General features: G+C 42.3%; 1 protein-coding gene across 1 annotated transcript in view; it reads right to left on the bottom strand.

Annotated features, from left to right (window-relative positions):
* tango6 (transport and golgi organization 6 homolog (Drosophila)) overlaps positions 1-24,918 on the bottom strand; it is a 217,185-nt gene that overhangs the window by 10,142 nt on the left and 182,125 nt on the right. The window contains exon 17 of the mRNA XM_060838313.1: positions 11,203-11,316. Coding sequence (XP_060694296.1) covers positions 11,203-11,316 — 114 coding nt within the window. The remainder of the gene's footprint in view (positions 1-11,202; positions 11,317-24,918) is intronic.

Raw genomic sequence — 24,918 nt, forward strand, 5'->3', positions numbered from 1 at the left:
CATGGTTCCTTGATGCCCCATGGGGTTAAATGCTGCCATGATGTCAAGGGGAGCTATTCTCACATCACCTCAGGAATACAGCTTTTTGTCCATGGCTGGCCACAGCTGTAATGAGGTTAGGAGAAAGTGGTCCTGGCAGAAGTCAAACTAAGTGGCGAATAGCAGGTCACTGACAATATTACCAAATAGGAATTCCTTCCATCATGTTACGAATAATCAAGAGTGAACTGGGCAGTAATAGAACATAGAACATACATAGAACATTACAGCGCAGTACAGGCCCTTCGGCCCTAGATGTTGCGCCGCTCTGTCATACTAATCTGAAGCCCATCCCACCTACACTATTCCACGTACGTCCATATTCCTGTCCAATGATGACTTAAACGTGGCGAATCTACTACCGTTGTAGGCAAAGCATTCCATACCCTTACTACTCTGAGTAAAGAAACTACCTCTGACATCTGTCTTATACCTCTCAACCTTCTTCTCTCTAACGAGAACAGCCTCAAGGCCCTCAGCCTTTCCTCATAAGACTTTCCTCCCATACCAGACAACATCCTAGTAAATTTCCTCTGCACCCTTTCCAAAGCATCCACATCCTCCTTATAATGCGGTGACCAGAACTGTACACAATACTCCAAGTGTGGATGTATCAGACCTTTGTACAGCTGCAGCAGTAATGAGTGGAATTTGTTCTTTCTCTGGCAGTTTTGTAGCTGTTCTAGAAAACACTGGCTAGTGGCAAGGCCAGTTCTGAAGCATGTCTTCAGTACTAAAGCTGAAAAATTGTCAAGAGCCCAAAGTATTTGCAGTATCCAGGTCTTCAGCCATTTCTTGATATCACATGAAATGATTTGAATTAGCTGAAGACTAGCATGTTACGATCAGTGCTAATAGCACGGCAATGAGTTTGCCTAGTTTGTCGTCTACAGTGGGGACATTGAGAGCTCACGCTAAAAACAAGTCCCACACCAGGACAAAAGCCAGGCCTCATTGTCAGCTGCCGTCATGGTTACATAAGATGAAGGCATGCCTCCTGTGGTGCATTTGTTTACCATGACGTTTAATATTTTAAAACAATTATGTAATTTTGTAAACTGTAAACTGAAAATGCTTGACATTTTCATGACAGTTTATATGGGTTATAAAGTAGTAATACACAGAGTGAGGAACAGTTGATAAGAGACAGATAAAGCACACAGGTCAGAACAAGTTTCTGATTATTTGTGATGCCTGGTATTAGCTTATCCAAATTACTTAAATTACCCAAATTTAAAAAGAGGAGCATGGAATTACAGACCAGTGAGTCTGACCATTGACAGTGGAGAAAATGCTAGAGTCCAATACCAAGGACTTTATAGCAGCACACTTGTGGAATCACACACAGTATGGATTTACAAAAGGGAGAATCGCACTTGACAAATCTAATAGAATTCTTCAAGGATTTAGCAAGTTGAGTCGATCAGGGGAAACCAGTGTACATGGCTTTTTGGATTTTCTGAAAGCTTGACAAAGTCCTACATAATAATATATAAAGTTAAAGTGTTTGGGATTGGGGGTACTGCATTGAAATGAATAGAAAATGGTTAGGAGACAGGAAAGAGAAGGAATAAATGGGTCTTTTTCTAAATGGCAGGCAATGACTATTGGTTGTTACTAGGAGACAGCTATTCACAATATAAGTTAATGATTTAGATGAGGAAACTAAGTGTAATCCCTCAAAATTTGCAGATGACACAAAGTTGGGTGGGAGGGTGAGCTGTGAGGAGGATGCAGAGATATTGCAGAGTGATTTGAGTAGGCTCAGTGAGTGCACAAATGCAGTACAATGTGGATAAATGTGAGGTTATCTAATTTAGGTGCAAAACTAGAAAGGCAGACATTATTTAAACAGCTGTAAATTGAGAAGAGAAATGTTTCAAGAGACCTGGGTGCCCTTGTGCATGAGTCAATGCAAGTAAATGTGCAGGTGCAGCTGGTAGTAAAGGCAGCAAAACGTGAGAGGATTAGAGTTCTGGAACCAGGATGTCTTTCTGCTATTAAACTGAGCATTAGTGAGGCCACATCTGAAATACTGTGCGCAGGTTTGGGCTCCTTATCTGACTAAGGATATTCTGGCTTTGAAGGGAGTGCAGCAAAGATATACCAAATTGATTCCTGCGCATGCAGGACCAACAGGATCTAAAGGAGAAATTGAATCAATTCGGATTATACCCACTGGAACTTCGAAGACTGAGGGGGATCTCAGAATCTATAAAATTCTAACAGGACAGACAGGTTAGATGGAGGAGGATATTCCTGATTGTGAACAAGTCCAGAATCGGGGTCATAGCTTAAGGGTAAAAGGTAGACTATTTAGGACTGAGAAGAGGGGAAATTTCTTCACCCAGAGAGTGGCAAGCCTGTGGAATTCTCTACCACAGAAAGTGTTTGAGGCCAAAACATTATGCATTTTCAAGGAGGAAGATATAGCACTTCTCGCTAAAAGGATCAAGGAAAATGGGGATGAAGGTGGGATGCGGGTATTTAGCTTGATGGCCATTGTTTATGAAGGTGTAGGTGTGTACTGTACCTTTAAGAGACAGAAGTAGCTAGCGAGGACTGACCGAAAGCACAGAATGTGCTGAACAATTTAAAAATGTAACATTTGGTTGAAACAAGTTGTTGGAGTTGCGGTGCCACTGAACAAAAACAAATTCAAATTCGGCCAATCAGTTTAAACAATGCCTCAGTTACCAAAATCCAACTGAATTTGAATTTTACAGTTTGATATGATATCAAACCAATTAAATGATCTGATGCTTTGAGGTATAAAACTCGACAGCTTCAACAGTTAGGGAGAGAACAGCAAAGAGCACCAATAAACAGACAGCTAGCCGAATAGCTCTCAAAGGTATCAATAAGAAATCCGTGTAACAGAACACGGAAGTCAACCTCAAGGAACTGATGGAGAATGTTCAACATCCGATGATGATAACTGGGTTTGAACTGATGTTTGCTGTAAATTTAAGAGGAAATTTACTGGACCAGTATTGTAGAGGGGGAGGTAAAAGATAAGTTTAAGAGAAAGGAATTGTAAAAAGCTGTTGTTTTAATGTTCTCTGTGGGAGTTAAGGAATAAAATTGTTAATTTTTAATTTGAATAATGACACCTGGGATGGTTCTTTGCCTCTCGAAATATAACAGATTATTGATGCGAGGTGAGCTTTTGTGTGTGCCAGGTTTAAATTAGCTGGGGAGGAGGGGGGGGGGGGGGGGGGTTCCCCCCATGTTGTAACAGTTTGGAGGCTCTTGTCCAGGATTTCAACAGTTTTAGACAGATCCAGTCTGAGATTTGGACAGATTTGAATAGATCTGGGGTACAAGAAAAGCCCAGTGGATTTAAACCTACATTTTATGTAGAGATCTAGGACACGAACCGGTCAGTGTTTAGATTAGAGTGGTGCTGGAAAAGCACATTAGATCAGGCAGCATCCAACTAACCGGCCAGTGTTTAAATCTAGAACATAGAACATAGTTCTATGTTCTCTATGTTCTAGATTTAAACACTGGCCGGTTAGTCGGATGCTGCCTGATCTAATGTGCTTTTCCAGCACCACTCTAATCTAAACACTGACCGGTTCGTGTCCTAGTTCTCTAAATAAAATGTAGGTGAGACAATTTGTGCAATTTCTGTTACTTGTGGTTATTAAATTAAAAGAGAGAGATTTGGCTCTTAAAATGGCTCAAGAAATTCTGGCGTTTGAAGATGATTCCCAAATTTGCCAAGCAAGTTCAGAAAGAAAAGACCATACACCTAGAATTACCACAGAGGTTAGACTTGGGTTTAACCAAGGACAGAAGTAAAGCTGATATTTTAAGGGTATTTCTTAAACACTTAGGTGTGTCAGAGAAACAGACAAGTGCAACAGAGTTAGAAAACTTAAAATTACAGTTGAGGAAAATTGAGTTAGAAAACAAACAAAGAGAGAGGGGAAGGAGAGACAGAGAGAGAAAGAGAAAAGGGGGGGGGGGGGGAGAAGAGAGAGAAGATTCTTAGCTGAGCAAAGAGAGAGAATTTGAACTTGACAAGTTGTGACTTAGTCAGCAAAATCAAGTTTACACAATGGAGATTAAAAGAGAAGGTAATGACATGTAGAAATATGTCAAAACTCTGCCACATTTTGATGAGAAAGATGTTGAAGCCTTCTTTATTTCATTTGAAAAATTGGCTAGGCAGATGGAGTGGTCCGAGGATTTATGGGTAATGCTAGTTCAGACTAAACTGGTAGGCAGAACTAATCAGGTATTTGCCACACTGTCAGATGAGGGGTCAAGAGATTATGAAGAGGTCAAACAGGCTATTTAAATGCTTATGAATTGTTACCAGAAGCGTATAGACAGTGGTTCAGAAACATAAAGGAGGAACCAGATCAGATATATGTTGAGTTCGAAAAACTTAAATATAGTCATTTTGATAGAAGGGTGTGGGCCTTAAAAATAGGTAAGATGTTGAGGCTCCACGAGAGATTATTCTGCTGGAAGAGTTTAAAAACTCACTTCCACAGATGATAAGAATTCATGTGGAGGAACAGAAAGTTCAGGAAGTGAGAAGGGCAGCAGAATTAGCAGATGAGTACATGTTGGTGCGTAAGACAAGCTTCCAGCCAGAATTTCATCCTGTGAGGGATAGAAGTTGGGAGAAGGGGAGATCCTAGACTACAAAACAAAGATTAGAGAACACTGTGGTAAGAGTTATCCCAGGTTAAAAAAGAAGCCTAAGAGGGTGAAAAGTAGGTGAAAGGTCTCAGGTGTTTCCATTGTGGTAAAGTGTGACACAAAGTCACAGGGCTGGTTGTTAAAGAAAGGCACTGTGGGAAAGGATGTGGTAAAAGAAGCTAAGCCAATGACGTGAGTGAAAGCAGTAAAGGAAACCCAAGAGCAGCTGAGGAACTGCAGGGCAGTGCACAGCCTCGGCAGGGGCAGGGTATACAGTTAGTGCCTGATCTCCATAAAGAATTTGCCTCTGTGGGTATATTTTACTCAAAGAATAGGGGGAAAGGGCAAGTAGTTGTAATTTGGAGAGATACAGGATCTAATCAGTCTCTACTAGTAGGAGATGAGCGAATTTGCAATCTTTCTGATCTATTACCCGAGAGTGTGGTAATTTGTGGGATAGATGGACAGAAATGTGGCATTCCCACATGAGTGCTAACTCAAGACTGGGCAAGTAACAGTGGGAGTGATTGACAGTGTCAGTTCCAGGAATTCAGTTTGTTCTTGGGAATGATTTAGCAGGGTCCAAGGTGGGAGTAACACCCTTTGTTGCGGAGAAGCTCAAGGAAGACCAAGAAACTGAGGAGTTAGAAGAAAAATATCTGGGTATTTTCCCAGACTGTGTAGTAACAAGATCTCACTATCATAAGTTACAGCACGAAGCAAAAACTAAAGAGAAAGATGAAGGAGTTGATGTTCAGTTAGCAGACACCCTGTTTGATGTCATGTGTAGGAAAAACCTGAACAGGCAGACAGTCAGACAGAAGTGTTTAGTCCTGAAAGCCTAAGGGACTGGCAACAGCAAAGACAAGACGATAAAAGATATCTATGTCAGGACGCATACTCCAAAAAGGAGGCAGAGGATACTCCGGAGAGTTATTATCTGAAAGATGGAGACCACGACAGGTTAGTGCAGAGGAGATATAGGCCGAAGTGAACCAGATGGTCTCGCTGGTAGCATACAGACAGATAGAGTTACGGGTAACACATGTAGGAGGTCACCTAGGTGTACAAAAGACTCAGGCTGACAGTTTTATTCGCCTGGAATGTGGTTAGCTTTTGCTGTACATGTCATACATGCCAAGTGGTAGGTAAGTCACAGGTGGTAATAAAACCAGCATCTTTGTTGCCAATTCCTGCATTTGAAGCATCTTTCGTGCAGGTTATAATCGATTGTGTAGCTCCCCTCCAGAGGACTAGAAGAGAGGAAGGACTGGAGAAACAGGCCTTAGCTGCTGCCCGGCAGAGTGAGAAATCAAACCCAGATGTTATGGATTTTGACATACCTCAAAAATATATTAAAAATGAAGAAGTTCTTGAGGAGTGGAACAGGTTAGTATGCTATCTTTCTCAGGAGCAAAGAACGCAGTTGAAAGGTTTGCTATTGTAGTATGAGGACATGTGTAGGAATCAGATGGGGAGGATTAATGCTATTGTACATGAGGTAGATATAGGGAATGCTATTCTGATTAAAGAGCACCCCTATCGGTTTAATCTTTTCAAATCCAGACAGATCCAGGAGGAGGTGGAGGCCTTGCTCTACAAGGATATTATCCAACCAAACCGGAGTAAGTGGAGTTCGCCGATCGTCTTAGTTCCCACACCAGATGGGACTCATTGATTTTGTGTGGATTATCGGAAGGTCAACAACATTACAAAATCAGACTCATATCCAATACCTAAATTGAAGGACTATATCGAGAAAGTTGGACAAGCCAGTTACATCGTCAAGTTGGACTTACTGCGTGCTGGAAAAGCACAGGTCAGGCAGCATCTAAGGAGCAGGAGAAACAACATTTTGGGCATAAGCACTTCATCAAGAATGAGGTTGTGGGTCAAGGGGGCTGAGAGATAAATGGGAGGGGGTGGCTGGGTGTAAGGAAGCTGGGAATGTGATAGGTAGATGAAGGTGGGGGTGAAAGTGATAGGTCGGAGAGGAGGGTGGAGCAGAGATGCGGTCTCCTCTACACTGGGGAGACAGGGCGCCAACTGGTGGATCATTTCAGAGAACATCTCTGGAATACCTGCACTGAGCAACCCTACTGCCCTGTGGCTGAACACTTTAACTCCCCCTCCCATTCCGTCAAGAACATGCAGGTCATGGGCCTCCTCCATCGCCAAACCCTAACAACCTGACGCCTGGAGGAAGAACACCTCATCTTCCATCTTGAGACCCTCCAACCAAATGGGATCAATGTGGATTTCACCAGTTTCCCCATTTCCCCTCCCCCATCTTATCCGAGCCCCAAACTCCCAACTCGACATCACCCTCTTGAACGGTCCCACCTGTCCATCTTCCTTCCCACCTATCTGATCCACCCTCCTCTCCGAACTGTCACTTTCACTCCCAATTTCATCTATCGCATTACCAGCCACCCCCACCAACCCCAACCCCACCCCCCCTCCCATTTATCTTTCAGCTCCCTTGGACCACAAGCCTCATTCTTGATGAAAGACTTATGCCTTACATTTCGATTCTTGTGATCCTCGGATGTTGCCTGACCAGCTGTGCTTTTTCTGCACCGCACTCTTCAACTCTGATCTCCAGCATCTGCAGTCCTTACTTTCTCCTCCTTTATTCATTGGAGTTTAGAAGAATGAGGAGTGATCTTACTGAAACACATTCGAGTCTGGGGTGGCTTGACAGAGTGCAGGAAATCCTCAAGGACAAAGGTGAAGAGCCAGAGGTGGTGGTACATGTCGGCACAAATGATGTTGGGAAGAAGAGGAGGAACATACTACAGCGGGACTTCGGAGAACTAGGAAGAAGGCTGAAAAGCAGGACGTCCAGGGTGATTATCTCCGCTTTGCTTCCAGTTCCTTGGGTTGGTGAGGCCAGAAACAGGGAGATAATGGACTTGAACGCGTGATTAGGGAACTGGTGCAGGAAGCAAGGATTTAAATTCTTGGATCACTGGGGTATGTTTTGTGGTAAGCATAAATTCTACAAGAGAGATAATTTGCACCTTAATAGGTTAGGGACCAGCATTCTGGCAGGCAGGTTTGCTACTGCAACACAGCTACGTTTAAACTAAGTAGCGGGAGGGAGGGGACAAACTGGATGTTTAAGGAGGAAATTGAAGGGAAAATTAGAACAAGGGAAGTCAAGAAAGACAACTGTATCAAAAAAGGATCATGCTGTAAGGTTGAGTGAAATAGGAGTTGATGGGAAGGGTGAGGGCAGTAACAAATTGAAAATACTATACATGAATGCACGAAGCATTAGAAATAAGATGGATGAGCAGGAGGCTCTTTTGCAAATTGGCAGATACGATATTGTGGGGATAACTGAGACATGGCTTCAAGTGGACAGGGCCTGGGAAATGAATATTCAAGGCTTCACGTGCTATCGTAAGGACAAGCAGAGGGGGTGGGGTGGCCATGTGGGTAAGGGATGATATTCAGTCCCTTGCGCGGGGGGACCTAGAATCAGGGGATGTAGAGTCGGTGTGGATAGAGCTGAGAAATTCTAAGGGTAAAAAGACCCTCTTGGGAGTTATCTACAGGCCCCTAAATAGCAATCTGGATGTCGGATGTAAGTTAAATCAGGAGCTGAAATTGGTCTGTCGCAAAGATGTTACCACAGTTGTTATGGGGGATTGCAACATGCAGGTAGACTGGGAGAATCAGGATGGTATTGGACCTCAAGAAAGAGACTTTGTGGAGTGCCTCAGAGATGGAATCTTAGAGCAGCTGGTGCTGGAGCCGACCAGGGAGAAGGCAATTCTGGATCTGGTATTGTGCAACGAACCAGAATTGGTCAGGGACCTCGAAGTGAAGGAGCCATGGGGAAGTAGTGACCATAATACAATAAGCTTCAATCTGCAATTTGAGAGGGAGAGGGTACAATCGGAACTGACAATATTTCTGTTGAATAAAGGGAACTATAGAGCTATGAGGGAGGAGCTGGCCAAAGTTCAATGGTGCAATACCTTAGCAGGGATGACAGTGGAGGAACAATGGCGGATATTTCTGTGTATAATGCAGAAGATGCAGGATCAGTTCAGTCCAAAAAGGAAGAAAGATCCTATGAGGAGGCAGGGATGTCCGTGAATGACGAGGGAAGTTAAGAAACATAGAAAGTTAAAAGAGAAGAAGTATAATATAGCAAAGATAAGTGGGAAAACGGAGGACTGGGAAGCTTTTAAAGAACAACACAGGATTACTGAGAAGGAAGTACTCAGAGAAAAAATGAGGTACGAAGGTAAACTGGCCAAAAATATAAAGGAGGATAGTAAAAGCTTTTTTAGGTATGTGAAAGGCAAAAAAAATGGTTAAGACTAAAATTGGGCCCTTGAAGGCAGAAACAGGGGAATATATTACGGGGAACAAAGAATTGGCAGAAGAATTGAATTGGTACTTCACATCTGTGTTCACTGGGGAAGACACAAGCAATCTCCCTGAGGTAACAGTGGCTGAAGGACCTGAACTTAAACAAATTTATATTTGCCAGGAATTGAAGTTGGAGAGACTGTTAAGTCTGAAGGTTGATAAGTCCCTGGGGCCTGATGGTGTACATCCCAGGATACTGAAGGAAGTGGCTCGAGAAATCGTGGATCCGTTGGTGATTATTTTCTAGAGTTCGATAGATAGTTCCTGCGGATTGGAAGATGGCTAATGTTATACCACTTTTTAAGAAAGGTGGGAGAGAGAAAGCAGGAAATTATAGACCAGTTAGTCTGACCTCAGTGGTGGGAAAGATGCTGGTGTCAATTATAAAGGATGAAATTACGACACATCTGAATAGTAGTAACAGGATAGGTCAGAGTCAGCATGGATTTATGAAGGGGAAATCATGCTTGACTAATCTTCTGGAATTTTTTGAGGATGTAACTCTGAAGATAGACGAGGGAGATCCAGTAGATGTAGTGTACCTGGACTTTCAGAAAGCTTTTGATAAAGTCCCACATAGGAGGTTAGTGAGCAGAATGAAGGCGCATGGTATTGGGGGCAAAGTACTAACTTGGATTGAAGATTAGTTGGCTGACAGGAAACAAAGAGTAGTGATAAATGGCTCCATTTCGGAATTGCAGACAGTGACCAGTGGGGTACCGCAGGGATCAGTGCTGGGACCGCAGCTTTTTACAATATATGTTAATGATATAGAAGATGGTATTAGTAATAACGTTTGCAAATTTGCTGATGATACTAAGCTGGGTGGCAGGGTGAAATGTGAGGAGGATGTTAGGGAGATTACAGGGTGACCTGGACAGGCTAGGTGAGTGGTCAGATGCATGGCAGATGCAGTTTAATGTGGATAAATATATGGTTATCCACTTTGGTGGCAAGAACAGGAAGGCAGAATACTACCTAAATGGAATCACTTTAGATAAAGGGGCAGTACAAAGAGATCTGGGTGTTCTTGTACACCAGTCAATGAAGGTAAGTATGCAGGTACAGCAGGTAGTGAAAAAGGTTAATAGCATGCTGGCCTTCATAACAAGAGGAATTGAGTATAGAAGCAAAGAGGTTCTTCTGCAGCTGTACAGGGCCCTGGTGAGACCACACCTGGAGTACTGTGCGCAGTTCTGGTCTCCAAATTTGAGGAAAGACATTCTGGCTATTGAGGGAGTGCAGCGCAGATTCACGAGGTCAATTCCTGGAATGGCGGGACTACCTTACGCTGAAAGACTGGAGCGACTGGACTTGTATACCCTTGAGTTTAGAGGGTAAATGTTTGCTGCACTCCCTCAGCTGCCAGGACATTCTTCCTCAGATAAGGGGATCAAAACTGTACATAGCACTGCAATGTGTACTCTTACTAATATCCTGTACAATTGCATCAAGACATACTGGAATCTTCTTGCCATAAAGCCAACAAACCATTTGCCTTCTTTACCGCCAAGTGACTGTCTGTGTGGAGTTTGCACATTCTCCCCATGTCTGCGTGGGTTTCCTCCGGGTGCTCCGGTTTCCTCCCACAGTCCAAAAATGTGCAGGTTAGGTGAGTTGCCCATAGTGTTAGATGTAGGGGAATGGGTCTGGGTGGGTTGCACTTCAGCAGGTTGGTGTGGACTTGTTGGGCCGAAGGGCCTGTTTCCACACTGCAAGTAATCTAAAAAAAAGCTCAAGTCCTGGATGAAGTTGTTGATGGAAAGGACATTATTTACATCTAAAGATTAATTTTCACTGAGTGCTAGTTACTGACTGCTGGTTGCTGTCTCCTTATGAGTGTTAAATTGCCACCAGAGTCTGTAATTATTATTAAAATAGAGGAACTAGATTAGACATAGATGATACAGAAACCTCTTTCAGCACTACTGGGAACACCCCCAGACAGGGTAGCACTGTCTTAGTATTGCAATAGAATGTCAGCAAACCCAAGTGTCCCAAATCTCTGCAAGCAGGTACTATGAGCTTTCTTCAGAGAATCTAATGCCACATAGTTGATTATTGCCCCTTCCTTTTGCTGCAATAAAGATTTAAATCGTAAATGACTTCCCTTACCTGGAAGGTCTTTTCACTGAGTCCACGGAGTAAGAGAGTGATGACATGAACTGCAGCTCGACGCACCTCAGATTCCTGTTCTGTCTTCACAATAGCTGTAAGACATTCTGTCACCTGGAAGGAAGTTTCAGAGACAATGAGTGACTTTATGTAGGCAGCAAGGAACTGTTGTCAGGCCTCCAGGAAGAGCTCATACATTTTCCCAGTATTGAGTGCCATGCTGAAGCCAGGTTGATCATGACTTTGAAAATTCATTTTCTCAAAGCAGCTCCCTGGAACCTGGTGCATTAGCAATCTAGGTCAGTGCTCACAGCAACAAACATCACACACTTTAGATCATATTTTAGATTATTATTATTATACCGTTCATGTTGGTTTTGGTATATTAATTTGGAAGCATAACAAGGCCATTGAGAGACTCAGAAGAGATTCAAGATGATACCAGGATTGATACAACAGTAATAAGGCTAAGCACTGAGTAATTTATGACACTACATGGGCCACAGGTGGCGGTGTAAGAGAAACATTGAGGGAATCTGCAGTTGAGGAAAAATGAAGACATGTTGGAAGCAATATTGTGGAAGGACCAAGGGGCAGGCAGAAGGATTAGTTTAATTTGGTGTCATAGTGGGCTGAATGTCCCATTCCTGTGTTTTAAGGTAACATCATTGAAACAGAAAGTCGAGTTGGAGGAACTGGACAAATGGACTGCAGTCCTTACAGGGAAAGCAGAATGTGAAAGCATTTATTGAAAAAGCTCTTGACAGCCCATTTCCCTGAATTCTGCCCTTAGCTTCACCCTCCCTCTTGAAACCACAATAGGATTCCCCTTGTTCTCACTTCCTATCTCCAGCATGATGCAATCATCAAAGTTTGTTTGTAAGACCTTCCAACAGTCGATGGCTGACAGTAACTCAATTTTATCAGCAAGAACACTGATGGATTGTGAGAATTCATCAAATTCAGTGGCCAATAAAAGTGCCCTTTTGTCCTTTCAAAATACAATGTCATTTATTAGGTTGTATTGTCTTTTGTGTATGTGTTTTTGCTTTGATATTAAAAGGAAATGTGGTTCTAATTCTGAATTATAGCTTTGTTATTAACCAGTTTTGTAATTTGATTATAGAAACAAATCTTGTTTTGTAATAATTGGATTTTTTTGAGTCAATTAAAGAAACCTCGTGAAAATTTCTTCTATTGTGGCTAGCAGCACTATAAAAGAGAAAAATGGCCATTTTGGTAATTGAATCACAACATTTACAATAGTGTAGTACTGCAGAACTTTAGTATTGCTGGAAAAAGCTGAAAATGCGCAGCAGGTCAGGCAGCATCCAAGGGGCAGGGGATTGCTGGAAAAAGACATTTTGTCAAAGATGTTTCTTTCTTGCATTCACCAGAGCAATTTAAAAGTATAACAATTCAATTGGAAAACCAACATTAGTTGCGATTGTGCAATTAGGCAACATTTGCTGAATAATCCTGAATATGCAAAGGATTATGCTAACAAGCAATTTGGCATTTCCAGAAGGTGAAGGAGAAGGAGATAGGTTGGAGAGGAGCGTAGAGCGGATAGATGGGAAAGGTGATGGACAAGTCAGGAGGGCGCTGCCGAGTTGGAGACTTGGGACTGGAATAATGTCGGGGGAGGGGAAATGAAGAAACTTGAAATCCACATTGCTCGCGCGTGGTTGCAGGGTCCCAAGGTGGAAGATGAGACATTCTTCCTCCAGGTGTCAGGTGGTAAGGATTTGTTGATGGAGGAGGCCCAGGACCTGCATGTCCTTGAGGGAGTGGAAGAGGGAGTTGAAGTGTTAGGCCACAGGGTGGGGAGTTGGTTGGCACGGGTGTCCCAGAGATGTTCTCTGAAATGATCTGTAAGTAGGCGTCTTGTCTCCCTGATATAGAGGAGACCACATTGGGTGCAATGGATACAGTAGATGACATTGTAATCCAGAATTAGAACAACATCCCCTTTTAATATCAAAGTAAACACACAAATCACAAAAGATAACACAACTCAATAGATGGCACTTAGAAAAGACAAAAAAACACTTTATTGTGCACTGGTCTGAAAATCAAAATGCAGAATTTGATGAATTCTCATAATCCATTGGTTTTCTTGTTGATAAAAATGAATTTCTGACAGCCACAGACTATTGGAAGGTCTGCTAAGTAAGCTTTGGCTTGAACAGAAATTAGTCTGATTCCATGTCTTTGAAAATCAACTCAATTCAACTTCTCAGGGTTTACAAGGTAGTCAAGAGACCGAGAGCTCAAAAGCTGGTCAGATTTCAAGTCCGTAAGAAAGAGTTTCTCTACATATTTAAAAAGGGAAAAAGTACAAAGTGACTATCGACCCTAAAGAAAGTAAACTGGTGGAATGAATATTTGAAAATAAGAAAATGGCAGAAGAATTGAACACTTCTTTTGCATGCCTTCATTCTAGAAAATACAGGCAACATCCCAGAATTAGCCATTATCAGGAAATGGGAGGGAGGAAGAAAGAAATTACAATAATCAGGCAAGTGATACTTAGCAAATTGTTGGAGCTGTGAGCTAACTACCTAGATCTTGATGGACTTAATCCATGGGTCTTAATTGCAGTAGGCTAGTGAGATAGTTGATGTGTTGTCACAATTTTTCAAAAACCTCCTAGATTTGGGGGGAGGTTCCTCTAGATTGGAAGATAGCAAATATAACTGCATTATGCAAAAAGGGACTCAGACAGAAAGCAGGAAATCGAGACCAGTTAGCTTAAAAGTTGTCATAGGAAATTAGATGCTCATATTAAAGATGTTATAGCAGGATATGTGGAAGAATACAAGGTAATCATGTAGAATTAACCTGGTTTTGTGAAAAGGTAAATCATGTTTAACCATCTGTTGGAGTTGTAGAGTCAAAATCATACAGCACGGAAACAGATCCTTTGGTCCAAACAGTCTATGCCAACCTTAAGCCCAAATTAAACTAGTCCCAGCTGCCTGCATTTCGCCCATTACCCTCCCAACATTACTTATTCATGTACTTATCTAAATGTCTTTTAAAAGGTGTAACTGTACCCGCAACCACCATTTCCTCTGCAAGTTTATTCCACAGATGAACCTCTTGCTGTGTAAAATAATTGCTCCTCATGTCTTTTAAAACCTTTCTTCTCTCACCTTAAAAATATAGCCCCTAGTCTTGAAATCCCCCACCTAAGAGAAAAGACATCTACCATTCATGTTATCTATATCCCTTATGATTTTCTAAACCTCAATGAGGTCACCCTTCAACTTCCTATGCTACAGTGAGAAAATGTCCCAGCATCTCCCCATAACTCAAACCTTCCTTCCCTGGCAACATCCTAGTAAATCTCTTCTGAACCCTCTCCAGCTTAATAATATCCTTCCCATAACAGGGAGACTTGAACTGGATACAGTACTCAAGAGGCTTCATCAATCTCCTGTACAATCTCAACATAACTTCCCAATTCCTATACTGAAAGGTCTGTGCAATGAAGGCAACCTTAATAGATGCCCTCTTAACCACACTATCTATATGTGATGCAAACTTCAAAGAATTATATACTAGAACCCCTCGGTCTCTCTGGCCTACAACACTGCCCAAGGTCCTATTTTTAATTGTATAAGTCTTGTCTTTGCTTGTTTTACCAAAATGCAATACCTCACACTTGCCCAAGTTAAACTGCATTTGCCATTCTTCAATCCATTAACCCAATCGATCAAGATCTCTTTGTCATCTTACATAACCTTTTCACTGTCCACTATACCACCAATCTTGGTGTCATCCACAAACTTACTAACCATGCTTTCTACGTTCTCATTTAAATCATTTACATAAATGACAAACAAAAGTGACCTAGCACGTTGGTCACAAGCCTCCAGTCTGAAAACCACCCCTCTGCCATCACACTCTGTCTCCTGCTCTTAAGCCAATTTTGCATACAATTGGCAAGTTCACCTTAAATCCCATGTGATCTAACTTTACTAATTAGTTTATCATGTGGAATCTTGTCAAAGGCTTTAGTAAAGTCCAAGTAAACAAGGTCTACCGCTCTGCCCTCATCAATCTTCTTGGTTACTTCCTCAAAAACCTCAATCAAGTTTGTGAGACACAATTTCCCTTGCACAAAACCATGCTGACTATCCCTACTCATTTCTTGCCTCTCTAAACATACATAAATCCTATCTTTCAGAATTATCTCCAACAACTTATCCACGGTTGAAGTCAGACTCACAGGTCTATACAGAGGAACCCTGATTATCTGAGCGACATGGGCAATTGAGTGCCTGATAATCGAATGCTGGATAACACAGTTTAGCCAAGCATCGGGACCGTACGATCTTGGTCGGATAATCCGAAACTCAGAGCCGAGGTTCCTCTGTAGTTCTTGGCTTTTCTTTGCATTCCTTCTTAAACAAAGGCACAATATTAGCTACTCTCCAGTCATTCGGTACCTAACCCAATCTACAGATAATACAAATATTTCTGCAAGGAGCCCCGCAATTTACTCCCTAAACCCCCACAAAGACCTGAGATTCACTCGATCAGATCCCAGAGATTTATCCACTTTTATATTTTCTAAGATCTCCAGCAATTCCTGTTTTGTAACGTGAATTGTTTTCAAACATCAATAATTATTTCCCTGAGTTCTCTGGCCTCTATTTCTTTGTCCACAGTAAAAACTGATGCAATATATTCATTTAATAGCTCTCCTTCTTCTGAGGTTCAACACAAAGATGACCTCTTGAACTTTAATGGGGCCTACTCTCTCTCAAGTTGTTCTTTTGCTCTTAATGTATTTGCAGAATCTCTTTGAATTATCTTGAACCTTATTTGCTCAGGCTATTTCATATCTTCTCTTCACCTTCTTGATTTCACTCTTAAGAATGCCCCGACCCTCTCTATACTGTTTAAGAAATGTATTTGAATACACTTGTTTATATCTAATCTATGATTCTTTTTTATTCTTGACAACAGCCTCAATATCTTTATTCATTCATTGTTCTCTAATCCAATCAGCCTTACCTTTCACTCGAACAGAAACAATGATTCTCAACTCTTGTTATCACATTTTTGAAAGTCTCCCACATTCTCAGACATATCTGCGAACAGTCCACTCCAATCAACTTTTGAAGTAATATGTTGTGGCTAAAGGGGAGTATAGAAAATAGAAGCAGGAATACACCATTCGGCCTTCTGAGCCAGCTGATCATGGCGGATCATCCATCTCAACATTCCCCATACCCTTTGATCCCCTGATCCTGAAGAATTATAACTGCTTGAAATTATTCAATATTTTGGCCTTAACTGCTTTATGTTGGACAGAAGCAAAACAAAAAAATTAATGTACATGGGATTTGGAATGGTGTATTGCGATGGATGGATAGAAAACTGAATGGCAGATAAGAAACAAAGAGTAGAAGCAAATTGTCCTTTTTTTCTGTACAGCAGGCAGTAACTAGTTGGGTGCTAAAGGGAATAGTGCTAGGACCACAGCTACTCACAATACATGGCAATGATTTGGATAAGGGAACTGAATGTAATATCTCTAAATTTGCAGATAATACAAAGCAAAGTGTATGTGGGAGGGGGTGGGAAAGAGAGTGAGCTGCGAGGATGATGCAGAGATGCATGGACTTGGGGATGTTTGTGCATGAAACATAGAAAGTTAACACACGGGTGCAGTAGGTAATCATGAAGGTTAATGGAATGTTGGCCCTTATTTCAAGAGAGATGCAATCTAAAAGTTGGGAAGTCTTTCTGCAACTGTACAAGGTGAGACCACATCTGGAGTACTGTGAGCAGTTTTGGTCCCCTTATTTAGGGAAGATATAAGTTAATTGGAGCCTGTTCAAAGAAAGCTCACTAGGATGATTCCCTGGTATGAAGGGATTACGAGCAAAGCTTAAACAGATTGGGATTGTATTCAATGGCAATCTCATTGAGACATAAAAGATTCTTAAGTGGTTGACAGGGTGAGTTGTTGGAGATAATTCCCTCTGTGAAGAGTCTAAAACCAGAAGACATAGTCTCAGAATTAAGGGTGATCATTTAAGACTGATATGAGGAGAAAATTCATCTCTCAGGGGGTTGAGTGTCTTTGGAATTCCTTGCCACAGAGAGCCAGGGGGGCCACAGTCCTTGTGTATAAAGCTGAGTTAGATAGATAGATTATTGATGAGTAGAGGAATCAAGGATTATGGGGAAAGGGCAGTAAAATGGATGTGAAGAGTGAGAGATCAACTATGATCCTATTGAATTGCAGAGCAGATTTGAGGGGCTCAACAGCTCACTCCTGTTCCCATTTCTTATTGTCTTATGCTTCAGTGTAATTTTGACAAGAGCTTGAGTAGGCAAAAAGATGATAGAAATATACTGTGAATAAATGTGAAGCTATCCATTTCGGTAGCAAAAACAGGAAAGCAGATTATTATCTGAATAGCTACAAATTGAGAGAGGGAAAAATGAAAATAGACCTAATTGTCCTAGTACATCAGTTGCTGAAGGTAAGCATACAGGTACAGCAACCAGTACAGAACACAAATGGTACAGCAGCCTTCATACTGAGAGGATTTGAGTACAGGAACGAGGATGTTTTGCTGCAATTACACAGGGAGTAAAGGGTCTTGTGAGGGAGCCGTGGTTTAATAGGGAATTGGAATCCCTTGTGAAAGGGAAGAGGGCGGCCTATGTAAAGATGAGGCGTGAAGGTTCAGTTGGGGCGATTGAGAGTTATAAGGTAGCCAGGAAGGATCTGAAGAGAGAGCTAAGAGCAGCGAGAAGGGGACATGAATAGTCCTTAGTTGGTAGGATTAGGGAAAACCCAAAGGCTTTCTATAGGTATGTCAGGAATAAAAGGATGACTAGGGTAGGTATCGGTCCAGTCAAGGATAGTAGTGGGAAGTTGTGCGTGGAGGCGGAGGAGATTGGTGAGACACTAAATCAATACTTTTCGTCAGTATTCACTCAGGAACGGGACTCTGTTGCTGGTGTGAATATTGAGTCACAAGTGATTAGAATGGATGGCATTGAAGTATGTAGGGAGGAGGTTTTGGGAATACTGGAAAGGATGAAAATAGATAAGTCTCCTGGGCCTGATGGCATTTACCCTAGGATCCTCTGGGAAGCTAGGGAGGAGATAGCAGAGCCATTGGCCTTGATTTTTATGTCGTCATTGTCAACGGGAATAGTACCAGAAGACTGGAGGATAGCGAATGTGGTCCCCTTGTTCAAGAAGGGGAGTAGGGACAGCCCAAGTAACTATGGGCCAGTGAGTCTCACTTCTGTTGTGGGCAAAGTCTTAGAGAGAATTGTAAGGGATAAGATTTATGAACATCTGGATAGGAATAATGTGATCAAGGATAGTCAGCATGGTTTTGTGAAGGGCAGGTCGTGCCTCACAAACCTTATTGAGTTCTTTGAGAAGGTGACTAAGGAGGTGGATGAGGGTAAAGCAGTAGATGTGGTGTATATGGATTTTAGCAAGGCGTTCGATAAGGTACCCCATGGTAGGCTAATGCAAAAACTACAGAGGTATGGCATTGAGGGTGCATTAGAGGTTTGGATTAGGAATTGGCTGGCTGGAAGGAGACAGAGGGTAGTAGTTGATGGTATAGGTTCATCTTGGAGTGCAGTTACTAGCGGTGTACCACAGGGATCTGTTTTGGGACCGTTGCTGTTTGTCATCTTTATAAATGATCTAGAGGAGGGGCTTGAAAGCTGGGTAAGCAAGTTTGCGGATGACACAAAGGTCGGTGGAGTTGTGGACAGTGAAGAAGGATGTGGCAGGTTACAGCGGGATATAGATAGGTTGCAGGGCTGGGCAGAAAGGTGGCAGATGGAATTCAATGTAGCTAAGTGTGAAGTCATTCACTTTGGTAGGAGTAACAAGAAGATGGATTACTGGGCTAATGGTAGGCTACTTGGTAGTGTGGATGAGCAGAGGGATCTTGGTGTCCATGTACACAGATCTCTGAAAGTTGCCACCCAGGTAAATAGTGCTGTGAGGAAGGCATATGGCGTACTGGGCTTTATTGGTAGAGGAATTGAGTTCCGGAGTGCTGAGGTCATGTTGCAGTTGTATAAGACTCTGGTGCGGCCTCATGTGGAGTATTGTGTGCAGTTTTGGTCGCCATACTATAGGAAGGATGTGGAGGCATTGGAACGAGTGCAGAGGAGGTTTACTAGGATGTTGCCTGGCATGGTAGGAAGATCGTATGAGGAAAGGCTGAGGCACTTGGGCCTGTTCTCATTGGAGAAAAGAAGGTTTAGGGGAGATTTGATAGAGGTGTATAAGATGATTAGGGGTTTAGATAGGGTAGACACTGAGAACCTTTTACCGCTAATGGAGTCAGCTGTTACTAGGGGACACAGCTTTAAATTAAGGGGTGGTAGGTATAGGACAGATGTTAGGGGTAGATTCTTCACGCAGCAGGTTGAGAGTTCATGGAATGCCCTGCCAGTAGCACTGGTGAACTCTCCCTCTTTATGGTCATTTAAGCAGGCATTGGATAGGCATATGGAAGTTATTGGGCTAGTGTAGGTTAGGTAGGATTTGGTCGGCGCAACATCGAGGGCCGAAGGGCCTGTACTGCGCTGTATTTTTCTATGTTCTATGTACACAGGGCCTTGATGAAACCACACCTGGAATACTGTGTGCAGTTTTAATCTCCTTCACTGAGGAAGGATGTTCTTGTTGTAGAGGGAGTGTAATTAAGGTTCACCAGACTGAATCCTGGTACTCATAGAAACCTATAAAATGTTAACTTGACTAGACAAGGTGGATGCAAGAAGGATGATCCCAAAAGCAGGGAGTCTAGAACCAAGGTCATAGTCTAAGGAATCAGGTAAACTATTTAAGATTGAGATGTGGAGAAATTTCTTCACCCAGAGAGGGGTAGCTTGTGGAATTTGCTACTACAGAAAGCTACTGATGCCAAAATGATTGAGGAGGAATCGGTGGCTTCAATCTACATATTGACTTGACTAACCAAACTGGCAGCAATGTGAAGGAGGAGGATTTCCTGGAAATGTATGAGGGATGGTTTCCTTGATCAATATGTCTAGAAACCAACGAGAGAGCAAACCATCCTAGATTGGATAGCGTGTAATGAGAAGGATTAATTAGCATCAATGTGGTGAGAAATCCTTTGGGGAAGCTGACCAGAATATGGTAGAGTTCTTCATTAAGGTGAAGTGTGACGCAATTAAATCTGAAACTAAGGTCCTGAACTTAAAGAAAGCTAACTTTGATGGTATGAGGCATACATTGGCTAGAATAAGCTGACCAAGGATACTTAAGGGGTTGACGGTAGATAGGCAATAGCAGACATTTAAGAACACGTGGATGAACTTCAACAACTATACATCCCTGTGTGGCATAAAACAGGGAAGGTGGCTCAATCATGGCTAACAAGGGAAATCAGGGTTAGTGTTAAAGCCAAAGAGGACGCACATAAATTGACCAGGAAAAGCAGCAAACACAGAGGATTAGAAGGACTTTAAAATTCAGCAGAGGAGGACAAAGGGTTTAACTCAAAAAGGGAAAGTAAAACATGAAAGTCTGCTTGTGGAAAACATTAAAAACTGACTGCAGAAGCTTCTGTAGATAAGTGAAAAGAAAAAGACTGAATACAAATGTCGGCCTCTTGCAGTTAGAATCAAATGAATTCATATTAGACAACAAAAAGATTGCAGGATTTGCCTTCACAAAGGAGCACACAAATAACCTTCAGGAAATGCTAGGAGACAGAGGGTCAAACATAAAGGAGGAACTGAAGGAAATCCTTGTTAGTGAGGAAATGGTATTGGGGAATTTGATGGAATTAAAAGCTTTTAAGTTCCCAGGGCCTGCTGCTTTGCACCCCAAAGTACTTAAGGAACTGGCCCAGGAAATAGACCCAGCATTGGTAATCATTTTCCAGCATTCAACAGATTCTGGAAGAGTTCCAATGGACGAGAGAGGGGCCATTGTAACTCCACTCTCTAAAAAAAAGAGAGAAAATGGAGAAATTATAGTCTGGTTAGCCTGATATCAGTGGTGGAGCAAATAGTGGAGTCAATCATTAAGGATGTAATATCTAAGCATTTGGAAAGTGGTGAGGAAATCAGTCCTAGTCAATATAGATTCACTAAAGAGAAATCATGCTTGACAAATCTTCTGGAATTTTTTGAGAATGTGACCAGTAGAGGTTAGGAAGGAAATTTAAGCTCATGTATTGAAGGTAATGTACTGACATGGATACAGAATTGGTTGGCAGGCAGGAAGCAGAGAGTTGGAATAACGGGTCCTTTTCAGAATGGCAGTGACAAGTGGGGTACCATAGGGCTCAGTGCTGGGACCTCAGCTGTTCACAATAACCATTAACAATTTGGACGAAGGAATTGAATGCAATATCTCCAAATTTGCAGGTGACACAAAGCTGGATGGCACTGTGTGCTATGAGGAGGATGCTAAGAGGCTACAGGGGTGACGTGGACAGACTGGCTGCATTGTCAAATACTTGACAAATGAAATATAATGTGGATAAATGTGAGGTGATCCACTTCGGTCAGAAAAACAGGAAGGCAGTTTATCTGAATAGTGGCAGTTTAGGAAAAGGTGAGACCTGGGTGTCATAGTGGAACAATTATTGAAGGTTGGCATGCAGTTGCAGCAGGCAGTGAAGAAAGTAATGGCATGCTGGCCTTCATAGCAAGACAATTTGAATAAATGAGTAATGATGTCTTGCTGCAGTTATACAGGGCCTTGGTGAGGCCACACCTAGAGTACTGTGTGCAGTTTTATTCTTTATTCTGAGGAAGGACATTGCTATTGAGGAAGTCCAGTGAAGGTTCACCAGATTGATTCCTGGGATGGCAGGACTGAAATATGAGGAAAGACTGGATTGACTGAGCTTGTATTGCTGGAATTTAGAAGAGTGGGGGAGTATCTCATGGAAACATATAAAATCCTGATGGGACTGGACAGGCTAGGTGCGGTAAAGATGTTCCCGACGTTGGGGAAGAATAAGGGGTAGGCCATTCAGGACTGAGATGAGGAAGAATTTCTTCACTCAGAGTTATGAACTTATGGAATTCTCTCCCACAGTAAGTTGTTGGGGCAGTTCATTAGATATATTCAAGAGGGAGCTGGATGTGATCCTTGTGGCTAAAGGGATCAAGAGGTATGGGACGAGGATGGGAATGAAATACTGAAATTGCACGATCAGTAATGAATGGTGGTGTAGGTTTGAAAGGCCGAATGGCCTACTCCTGCACTTACATTCTATGTTTCTATGTGAAAGTATTTGGGGCCAAGTATGGGGGAAAAGCAGTAACAGGCTACTGATCTGCATGTTCAGCCATAATTATAATGAATGATGGAGCAGGCTCAAAGGGACAAGTGGCCCACTCCTGTTTTGATTTTCTATGTTTATGGAACACTTGGAGGTGCTAAAGTTAGATCTCTAGAAAACATTGAAGTGTTACACCAAAGACAATAAAGGCTCGTTACATATAGAAATCTCAAATTATGATTCATGCATGAGGATCCCCAAACCTGCAATTTTGTGCAGTTCTTCCCCATTTAAATAATAATCTCTTAAATTCTTCCCACCAACACGCATAACATCACACTTTCCCTATATTATATTGTACCTTCAAACTTTTTGTCCACTTGCTTATTCTGCCTACATCTTCAGTAGACTCATCCTCACTACTTACCTTCCCATCTATTTTTGTGTCATCTGCAAACTTGGCCACAGAACATTCACTTTCCTTATCCAAGTCATAAATACATATCGTGAATAATTGTGGCCCCAATATTGATCTCTGTGCCACTCCACCGGTTACAGGTTGCCATCCTGTAAAAGTCCCTATTTTCCCACCTCTGAGTCTTATATTAGTGAACTAATCCTATGTCCAAACCAATATATTACCCTCCACATCTTATCTTACTAAAGTAGCCTGGCATGCAATATTTTACCTAAGACCTTTTGGCAATCACCTTAAATCTGTGCCCCTAGTAACTGACCTTTCTGTTAGGGGAAACACTCTATCCAACCCCCTCTCATTACAGACCATAAGACAGAGGAGCATAAATTAGGCCATTCAGCCCATCGACTCTGCTCCACCATTCAACCATGGCTGATAAGTTTGTCCACCCCATTCTCCTGCTGTCTCCCTGTAACCCTTGCTATTCAAGAACCTATCCAATTCAATCTTAAATATACCTAATGACCTGGCCTCTACAGCCTTCTGTTGCAGTGAATTCCATAGATTCACCACTCTCTGGCTGAAGCAGTTTCTCCTGATCTCCATTTTAAAAAAGTCTTTCATTTTTACTCTAAGGCTGTGCCCTCGGGTCCCAGTCTCTCCTATCAATGGAAACATCTTCCCAACATCTGCTCTGTCCAGGCCGTTCAGCATTATGTATGTTTCAGTTAGATCATAGAACATAGCACAGAACAGGCCCTTCCGCCCACAATGTTGTGCTGAACATTTATCCTAGATTAAGCACCTATCCATGTACCTATCCAATTTCCGCTTAAAGGTCACCAATGATTCTGACTCTGCCACTCCCACGGGCAGCGCATTCCATGCCCCCACCACTCTCTGGGTAAAGAACCTACCCCTGACATCCCCCCTATATCTTCCACCCTTCACCTTAAATTTATGTCCCCTTATAACACTCTGTTGTACCCAGGGAAAAAGTCTCTGACTGTCTACTCTATCTATTCCCCTGATCATCTTATAAACCTCTATCCTTCGCTGTTCCAATGAGAAAAGGCCTAGCACTCTCAACCTATCCTTGTACGACCTATTCTCCATTCCAGGCAACATTCTGGTAAATCTCCTCTGCACCCTCTCCAAAGCTTCCACATCTTTCCTAAAGTGAGGCGACCAGAACTGCACACAGTACTCCAAATGTGGCCTTAGCAAGGTCCTGTACAGCTGCAACATCACCTCACGACTCTTGAATTCAATCCCTCTGCTAATGTACGCTAATACACCATAGGCCTTCTTACCAGCTCTATCCACCTGAGTGACAACTTTCAAAGATCTATGTACATAGACCCCAAGATCCCTCTGCTCCTCACCTGGCTAAGAACCCTACCGTTAACCCTGTATTCCGCATTCTTATTTGTCCTTCCAAAATGGACAACCTCACACTTGACAGGATTGAATTCCATCTGCCACTCCTCAGCCCAACTCTGCATCATATCTAAGTCTCTTTGCAGCTGACAACAGCCCTTCTCACAATCCACAACTCCCCAATCTTCGTATCATCAGCAAATTTACTGACCCACCCTTCGACTCACTCTTCCAAGTCATTAATAAAAATTACAAACAGCAGAGGACCCAGAACTGATCCCTGCGGAACTCCATTCACCCCTCATCCTTCTAAACTCTTGAGTATAGACCCAGAGACCTCAAATGTTCCTCGCATGTTAAGCTTTTCATTCCTGGGAGTATTCTTGTGAATCTCCTCTTAAGATGCTCCAAGGCCAGTACATCCTTCCTGAGATATGGGGCCCAAAACTGTGCACGGCACTCCAAATCTGGTCGGACCACAGCCTCCCAGAACTTCAGAAATACATCCCTGCTATTATATTCAACTCCTCTCAAAATAAATGCCATAATTGCATTTGCCTTCCAAACCATTGACTCAACCTGCAAATTTACCTTAAGTGAATCCTGGATTAGAACTCCCAATCCTCTTTGCACTTTAGT

This window comes from Hemiscyllium ocellatum, chromosome 17, assembly GCF_020745735.1.
Source record: "Hemiscyllium ocellatum isolate sHemOce1 chromosome 17, sHemOce1.pat.X.cur, whole genome shotgun sequence".
NCBI classification, from domain to species: domain Eukaryota; kingdom Metazoa; phylum Chordata; class Chondrichthyes; order Orectolobiformes; family Hemiscylliidae; genus Hemiscyllium; species Hemiscyllium ocellatum.